This window comes from Leptodactylus fuscus, chromosome 11 (assembly GCF_031893055.1).
Source record: "Leptodactylus fuscus isolate aLepFus1 chromosome 11, aLepFus1.hap2, whole genome shotgun sequence".
Taxonomy (NCBI): Eukaryota; Metazoa; Chordata; class Amphibia; order Anura; family Leptodactylidae; genus Leptodactylus; species Leptodactylus fuscus.
This window is the reverse complement of record NC_134275.1, coordinates 6,344,632-6,353,638: the sequence shown is the minus strand read 5'-3', so window position 1 is coordinate 6,353,638 and position 9,007 is coordinate 6,344,632. Positions and strand designations below refer to the sequence as shown.

Sequence of the window (9,007 nt, the reverse complement as noted above, 5' to 3'; positions counted from 1 at the left end):
AGGTGAAAAAGTTATTATTTCTGGGCTGTGAAAACAGAAGATTTAATGAATGTCTCCGGAAACTAAATGTCTCCTTAACTACAAAACTGCAAGATAGTAAAGGGGTTAAAGTTTCCCATCCGCTGGTAATGATTCCCTCTTCAGATTTATGCACCCAAATTTTGGGGTAAAACTTAATGAAGGACTGGGATCCATAATTCGACTCCACAACTCTTCTCCAGGAAACCAGGAACAGAAGTCATCACTAGGGCAGAAGTCTTACCCCTCGCTTACATCTGCGTTGGTATTCCGTCCGGGGGAGTCTGAAATACCAAATGCAATTGCAAGCTCTGTACAGTGAAAGTGCACAGATCCCATAGACTATAATGGGGTCCGTGTGCTTGACGCGTGCTGCCCGTACGACAGGAAAGTAGATTGTAGAGGTGCAAGTAGATGAAGAGACCTGGCAGCAAGCACACGGACCCCATTATAGTCTATAGTCACTGTACAGCGCTTGCAATTGTGTTTGGTATCCCATTCCAGGGGTCCCCATGCCGGACAGAATACAAATGCAGATATGAACCAACCCTTACCTGGGCTCAATGAAGATGGGCTGAGTAGTGCCAAACTAGGTCTATGTCTTAAATGTGCAAAAGTTAAAAGTCCGTTCAGTTTATCACTTTGCAGACAAGGTTGTAATGTGTTGTATGCAACTGGTCTCTATTGAGGTGTCCTGTATTGGTTTCTCTGGACTTTCAGGAGAAATATGGTCAAATAGAAGTCTTGAGTATCTTTAATATAATGCATTATGCAGGGATACATAGCTTGGTGATCCCCCAGCAACCTCCGCATTAATGAATACCAATGAGCTGACAGCCAGTTGAACGTGAAGGTTGCTTGGGTGATGGTGAGGGAGCCTGGAAATTGAAAGAACCCGGGCGAGTTGACATGTCTATAATGCATTGATTATCTGGATGTGAATGATATGACCAGGATCGAAGGGGTGGAACCCGGACCTACCTAAAGCTACCTCTGACACATAAAATATGCTACCAGGTAGGTATGAGCTCCATTAAACTTTTCGCCTTGGGGCCAAGGACTTTCAAATTACGCCTCTGTGTATGACCCTATCAGGTTCCTTACTTGTGTGCTGTCCAATTTCCGGGAGGTGAATCAATCCATGAAAAAACATGATGACACGTGGATCGGTGGATGGAACGTATCTCAGATATTTGAGCCCACATCTATTTTACTTTATATGTCACTGCTTGAACAGGATCTTTTAGGTTGTATTCTCCTTACAGGAACCTTCTCGTGTAGGTTTAGGGGTTTGACCCAGAAACTCAGTCCATGTTAGCTGGATTTAGTGGCTTGAACTTCATGCTGGGAGCGGGACTCTTAGTTGTAGAGTTATCTATGATGGTAGGAGTCCCTGCCTCCAAGCGATATACTGTCCCATATTGTAGGGACTCCTACTATCTACGATCTCTAGGATGCTAGGAGTCCCACTTTCACCATGAGGGTCAAGACGGCCAACACATGGACTGAGTCTCTTGGGTGAAACTTGGTTGTGTGCAACTAGCTTATGGGTGTGTGACCATCGGGGTCATAATCCCCTTGCAAGCCCTGTCTTACCCTACTGGGGAAGTGACCTAAACTTAATTTGCTCCTTGGTGGATGGGTTGGGTGGATGCAGCGCCGCACCTCCCATGAGGCGACCTGAAGCGACCGCTTCAGGTGGCGCTATGCCGGGCCCCCGGGGGGGGGGCAGCATTTTTGCTGACCTAAGCCAGTCCAGGACAAGCTGTCCTGGACTGGCTTAGCATCACTGTCTCGGCAGCCCGGCATGGGAAGCGAGTGGTGGATTGGGGAGGCCCTGTGGACGCAGCGCTGCTCCACCGGCCTCCCCTGATGCTCAGGCAGAGAGCAGGTCTTCTCCCTGCCTGCTCTCTGCCTGCTAACACCACCCCATCTGCTCTGCCCCGCCCCCTCGCTCTGTCCCGCCCCCTCCTCCCAGGGGGCGGGGGGGCTCTTTCTGTCGTCCGCCTCAGGCGGCATAAAAGCTAAGTTCACCCCTGGGTGGATGAGAACCAGATGGGTTCTCGCTAATCTCCGTGAAGGAGCCATTGACCTCTGACCCTAGTAGAACATTTTGGAAAGGGTCAATGAGGGTCCTTCTACTCTTACCTAAGACATGTGCGCTTTTTTAGTGACACTTGGGTGAAGTAAGCATCTAAGCTTAAGTTTCGAAATAAAAAAGAATGTTTCCGACTTAACTCCCCCATTTCTTCGTGTGTGATGTAATCGCCGCTTAGTCCACTCGCGCCATTATACCACATCAATGCTTCTGTCACCGTAACAAAACCTTTCCAGACATTTCTGCAAAGAAAAATTCAAAAATCCATCTTAAGAAACAAATGGAGTTTTTTTTTATTTCAATGCACGTTATTGACAATTCCAGTCCAGCAGTAAAGAACATAATTGCGCGGAGTAGAACGGTATTGTTGCTGTTCACTTGCTCCTCCGTCTCTGTGATTCGCTCTGACACTCACAGCTTCTCTGACACAGCCTTCGGGGAGACGCTTTTACTGCGCACCATAAATTCATATATACATTATGGCCCTTTTGATAAGTAATTTACAATGTACACAATCTTCTGTAGCAATTACTTCCGCTAAATCTTACAAGTCAATCTCAACAGCGTAGAAGTAGATTGAACACGTTTTTTTTTGTACAAGAATGCAGAAGCTGACAAGGTTCCTGAGACATGAGGCACATTGTGTCTGATGCCTCAGAAGTTTCTTTTTTTCTGGTAAAGTCGTATCCTTAAAATGGCTTTCTTTATCTGATCGGTAGATGTTGTTTTTCATCTTCTGCCTCCGTTGGATGACTATTGTCGCGAGACGGAATTACAGATGCAAAATGTTTCGGAATGAAATAAAAAAAGTATCCGTCTTTCCATTAAAGTTCTTTTGCTGTTGTTTAAAGGGTTATTATTCCCATCTCGGCCAATGGTTGCGGAGGTGGAAATAATGGATCAGAAGTCCTGAGCCTATAGATTAAGTTCTTAAGGTAATATTATAGTCGTCGGAGATTTGCATTTAAGATACGGAACTTCAAATCTTCTGCATAAGCAAAGTCTTAAAGGGAGTCACTAGAACCAGCATATCCACCCAGCCGAAGATAGACAAGTAACCCCTCGTTCACATCTGTGTTTGTATTCTATCCGGGGGAGTCCACATGGGGACTGTGAAAGCACACGGACCCCATAGACTATAATGGGGTCCATGTGCTTGACGCGAGATCTCCGCAGGGAACATGCGGACAGGAAAGTACTTCACAATCTACTTTCCTGTCCTCATTATTCGTGCAGGCAGTGTATAGCAAGCACACGGACCCCATTATAGTCTATGGGGTCCGTGTGCTTTTACTGCACACCGCTTGCAAATGCATTCGGTAGTCCATTCGGGGGGTCACCATGCATACTCCCCGAACAGATTACCAAACTCAGATGTGAATGAGGGGTTAGGGTCACCTGAATCACCTGCAAATGAGCTTTATGGAGATACCAAGGCATTGACAATTACCACTTTGGAGCAATGGACATGCCCCTGTTGCTCCAAACAGGTATTGACAAAAATAACAACATTTCGGTAACAGAGGAAGACATTCACAAGGGGAAAACACTGTTTGATTCAGGTGACCCTAACCTATTTATCTATAGGGCAGGATTGATGCGTTGACAGACTCCCCTTAATACATAACATTCGGTCTGCCTTGCCACTAGATGGAGCTTAGTGGCTCACTGGACTTAAAAGGGTTGTGCAGGGCTTCGAAGTGACATCATGTCCGGTGGTCACATGGAACAGAGCTGCAACACAGCCATGTGACCAACGGACATGATGTCACTTACAGCCATGATTTCGAAGACCTTAAATAAAAAGACACTTAGCTCCCTCTAGTGGTTACTACAGGCAGCCAGGATTTTCTATATTTCACATTTAGGCCTGTGCAAGGGATTTGGAGCTCAGGAAAGGAGTGTTCTGACTTCTATAGAAATAAATTAAGAAATGAATCAGTGAATCGTGAACCTTAATACAACATTATGGGAAATTCACTTTCCAGTCTTCTCAGTCGATGCTCTTGCCAGAATAGCCGCCATTTTTTCACTTTAGTACCTTCTTTTGTTTAGAAGGACAAATATATTATAAACAGATCTTCACTTTTACATGACATTTTGGAGTTTTTGAAGGTGTAACTAATCTGAAAGTCATTACACGTTACTTTTAGGTCCTCCAAAACATGACGCAAAATAACACGGACCACCCGGACCCAAGTAAATAAGTTAGTTCTATAGCAACAATGCCCATCATTGCTGAGAAACTCAGGGCACATACTGTACATATTGGGAAAAAAGTTGCTGGGTCCATTAAAAAAACTTCACATGCCAAGCACATTACGGGTATTGCCAGGCAAAGGATAGTCATCGAGGTCTTAATACCACTATGGATCCACCACTGTACACCTTCAATAGTCATTATTTTGTGAGACATGACATCATTTGAGTCCGTTACTTAAAATACCCAATTGCCCTTACCTTCAACTCATTACATATCTGGGCAAGCTATGACTCTCTATATGGAAACCATATGTTATCTGGAAAAATTGTATTCCAGCGCTGGGAAAAAATACTTATCTAGAAACCAAGAAGTCATCTATCTAGACCAGACCCATTTCCATCACTCCTATAGATACATTATAAGGAGAAGCCATCAGGAACCCATTGCTTACCAGGTGGCAACTCTCTAGAGCACTTGACTAGCTGGATACAATGTAGTCATCCCTCTAGAATCCATTGTCTATTTAGTCTGGAACCCATTGCCTCTCTGGATCTACCATCATTGGCTTAATGGAATTCATTATGCAGTCAAACTATCTATATGTATCATTCATTATTTATCTGGCCGCCATATTTAGTCATCCATAACCCTGCCTATGATCCAATATGCAAGACATAGATATGCATGAAAGATGATCTGGTCTCTGGGTCCACCTCTTATCTGGACATGGTCAAGGATTCCTCGACTCAATATTAATATATCGATTATTTTGTAGGACCCTACAAGTCCCGTTGGTTTTCCTACCAAGTCACCTACCGATGAATTTCTTAGAATCGAGAAGAAAAAAATAAGATTTGTCTCACTTTAAGAGGGATTGTAGGTAATCGTGGTTGGGGTTGTCGGTAATTCTGTACATCGTCATGTTGCATGGAAACATGTTACAATATATTTTACATAGATCTCCCAAAAAGTTTGCAACAGATAGTAAAAACAAGAAACCCCCTTCTGAGACCGGACAGATGTACGACTTTCAGACATACGGTACATACATTGCTGGAAATAGGGATTGGTTTTCTACACCGAGACAGTCATGGGCATTCCGAATGCCAAGTGGTCTAGAAAATTGGGCGCTCACCGGCTTCGAAACCAGTCGCAACTAAGAACACACCAAGATTATTCTATCCCCATGTACAATAATTACAATGAATGCAAAGGCATCTGCAAAGGCAACTGATAAACATTGTTGGCTTCAAGTGTATACGAAGCTTGAAATCTTTTGGAATTAATCTTCCCCTAATTTTTTTTTATTTTATTTTTTACTTTTTATTTATATTATTATATCGTCCAGTTTCATCTAGTGATCTACGGCTGTCAAAACCTACTACCGCCATTTTTCCACATTTCCTATGTAATCGGAGGATGAGTTGTCCATCTCCATTTTATGGTTAGCGTGTTTGGCCCGTAAGATTTTGCGTTGCTCCTGGCGCTTCCGCCGAGCTTCCTGGTGTTCTTTCTGTCTCATAAATTGGTATCTCTGTAAGAAAAGGTCTTTTGCATATTCATATAATTCCATATCTAGAAAATTCAAGGTCTCTATGCGCTTCTGCGTCTGATCGTCTATTTCGACACTCGAAGCTCTCGTGCTGTTGAACTGAGTGAAAGGGGAAATGAAGTTCATGTTGAAAGTCTTCTCAAAGAGATACTGCGTCTTCCTCTGGAACTCCGTAAGACCAAAGAAAGCCATGCGCTTAAGGTTTTCCTTGGCGCTGTCAAGCAGGACCTTGTTTCGTTGATCCTCCGGCATGACGGATAGGTTATAACATCCAACCAAGCTCAGATCGGCCAACATGCGGACCTGTCTGTTATTGGCCAAGTTGTAAGGACAATCCATGAACTCCTTCAAGGAGCAGCCCGACCAGTCGTCACCAGTATAGCAACTGGGCAGCTCGTCCGATGTCGGGGATCTTCCATCGCATACATGTAGAGATGCCTTCCAAGTCGCTCCTCTCTGGACGTGTCTCCATTCACTTAGATATCGGGAAACAGGGTCACGCAAGATGGTTATATAGTAGAAGTTCCTGAAAAACATAAGGAGGAAAAAATATTACTTAGTTTCCAGGAAACGAGCAATGGTCATGTAGCAAATCTCCAATATAAAATCGATATTCAATACATTAGTTTAATAATATGATATGAGCATAGAACCCATTATTATATAGTATTATTATAACATTTAGGAGCTTCCGCTTCACCATGAATGAAGAGCAAGGGTTGAAGACTTGACACCGTGGACCTTTTGCCACCCAGCCGTGGTGTTGGCATCTAAGACATGAGCTCTGCGGTTTTTGACTGATGCCGTGAACCATGGATTACAACAATCTATTGTATCTGCGTCTTCCATGTCCACTGCCCCATGGTCTACAACAGGGATACGGAACATACGGCTCTCCAGCTGTTGCAAAACTACAACTCCCAGCATGCATACTGGCTCTGCTGTTCTTGGAACTCCCATGGAAGTAAATGGAGCATGCTGGGGGTTGTAGTTTCACAGCAGCTGGAGAGCCAAAGGTTCCCTACCCCTGGTCTACAACATCCTTATAAGACTGACTTTAGATGTCCATGTAGATATACTGTCATCAGTAGGGTTGAGCCGATCTTGAGATTTCAGGATCGATTTTAAAATCTGATTTTCTATCATTTTCCAGCCGATCCCGATCGTTAAATTTGCTCGATCGACGATCGGGATCCGATCTTTCCCGATCCCGATCGCTCAACCCTAATTGTATATTATATATATGGTGGGGTTGAGCCAATCAGCCAATCTTGAGATTTCAAAATCTGATTTCTGATCATTTCCCAGCCTTAATCCCCTGCGCGCCGGCCGCTCCCATTCATTCCTATGGGAACGTGCTATTCAAAACGGCAATTTCGAATAATGTTCGCTCATCTCTAATCAGTAAGTCTTTGTAGAATGGGAGGAAATCCACGAAAACATGGGGAGAACTCTTTGCAGATGTTGTTCCTGGCAGGATTCAAACCCAGGACTCCAGTGCTGCAAGGCTAACCACCGAGCCACCGTGTTGCCCCTAAGTATGTCATGTTTCTATTCCTCAATGACAGATGGTGTTCATAGGCGGGTTAAAGTACCCGATCCCCCCGAATTGGAGATCATGGCAGTTAATGGGTTAAAGTATGAAGTGTGAACAAACCTCTAAATATAAAACTGTTTCATACATCAACAGTACATGTGAATATAAGAAACATTGTAATGTATCTAATTCAAGAAACGTGTTTCCATCTCTACTTATCAGGCAGTTCTCCTGCTTATGTCCTGTAGATAGGCTCATGGAGAGGGGAGGGGGAGGAGGCGGCAGTTCATTGATTCATTGCCTCATTGTGAACAAACCTCCAAATATAACACTGCTTCATAAATGAACAGTACATGTGAATAGAAGAAACTTTGTAATGTATCTAATTCAAGAAACATGTTTCCATCTCTACTTCTCCTCCTTATATCCTGTAGATTGGGCTCATGGAGAGGGGAGGGGGAGGAGGAGGCAGCTCATTGATTCATTGTCTCAATCTATGTCTTATCTTGAAGATATAGCAGTGTCAGAAGCGTTCTCACTTACATAGTATCAGAGTAGCTGTAGTTATTTGTATGTCCTCTCATCCTTGAGGCAATGAATCAATGAACTGCTTCCTCCTCCCCCTCCCCTCTCCGTGAGCCTATCTACAGAACATAAGGAGGAGAACAGCCAGATAAGTAGAGATGAGAAGGAAACAGATTTCTAGAATAAAGTGAATTACAAAGTTTCTGTATCAAAAGTTGCGATACTTGGAGGAACACTTAAAGCTGACCGACAAGGCTGGCCAATCCTCTAAATATATATGGAGACCGTCACCGTTGTGTGTATAGAGGCAGCACGTGAGACTGCTAATAAGTATGGCCGATCTTGCCTCCTCCTTCCAAGTCCAATACTCTCATCTTTCACCATAAGAAGCAGATAGGACTCTTGAGTTTCCTAATGACGATCTTGTGGTATCTCCAGTACAGACCGCACATCCCCCGCTCGCATCCTGGAAGCACTTACTTATAATCAGTATGTTTCTACCTGCCCATAACAATAATTAGCTTTATTAGAATTTATGTCCACGCTGCCAAAATATTCTTTCGCATAATTCGGCGTACATCTCCGCCTAGACCCGCGCTAGAGCGATGAATAATTAAAAGTGACAGTGCAAATAGACAAGGTGGCTAAACGGCGCGCTATTCATGTGTCATAATCTATTTTTATAGATTGCTAGACTGACGCGATTTAACAGCAAATTAAAATTCATGGCCTTATTTTCGGAGCCGGTTATAGATTCAGGTAGCGATGGCGTTTAATAATCGGGGTAATATAGCGATCTGCAGAACATACAGAGAAAATCCATTTTTTCAAAGGACAAATGTAATAAAGAGACTGGAGTTTAATTATGTTAATGTCCTGTATATTACGGCATGTGTTGTCTGGTGTGAATTTAATCTAACAAAGGGAGGTAATTGGGTTTTGGAAGGATATGGGAGGGTGCGCTTCACATTTCTGGCCACTAGATGTCTCCAGTGAACTCTGCATTCATTTTCCATTTACAATCCATTCACCTATGCAGCGCAGTATGGAGAGCGTCTTTGTGCACAATAAGCA

General features: G+C 43.6%; 1 protein-coding gene across 1 annotated transcript in view; it reads right to left on the bottom strand.

Moving 5' to 3' along the window:
* Positions 1 to 5,698: 5,698 nt before the first annotated feature.
* Positions 5,699 to 9,007, bottom strand: part of HS6ST2 (heparan sulfate 6-O-sulfotransferase 2) — a 244,150-nt gene continuing 240,841 nt past the window's right edge. The window contains exon 2 of the mRNA XM_075259446.1: positions 5,699 to 6,397. Within this exon, the coding sequence (XP_075115547.1) occupies positions 5,701 to 6,397 (697 nt within the window). The 3' untranslated portion in view covers positions 5,699 to 5,700. The remainder of the gene's footprint in view (positions 6,398 to 9,007) is intronic.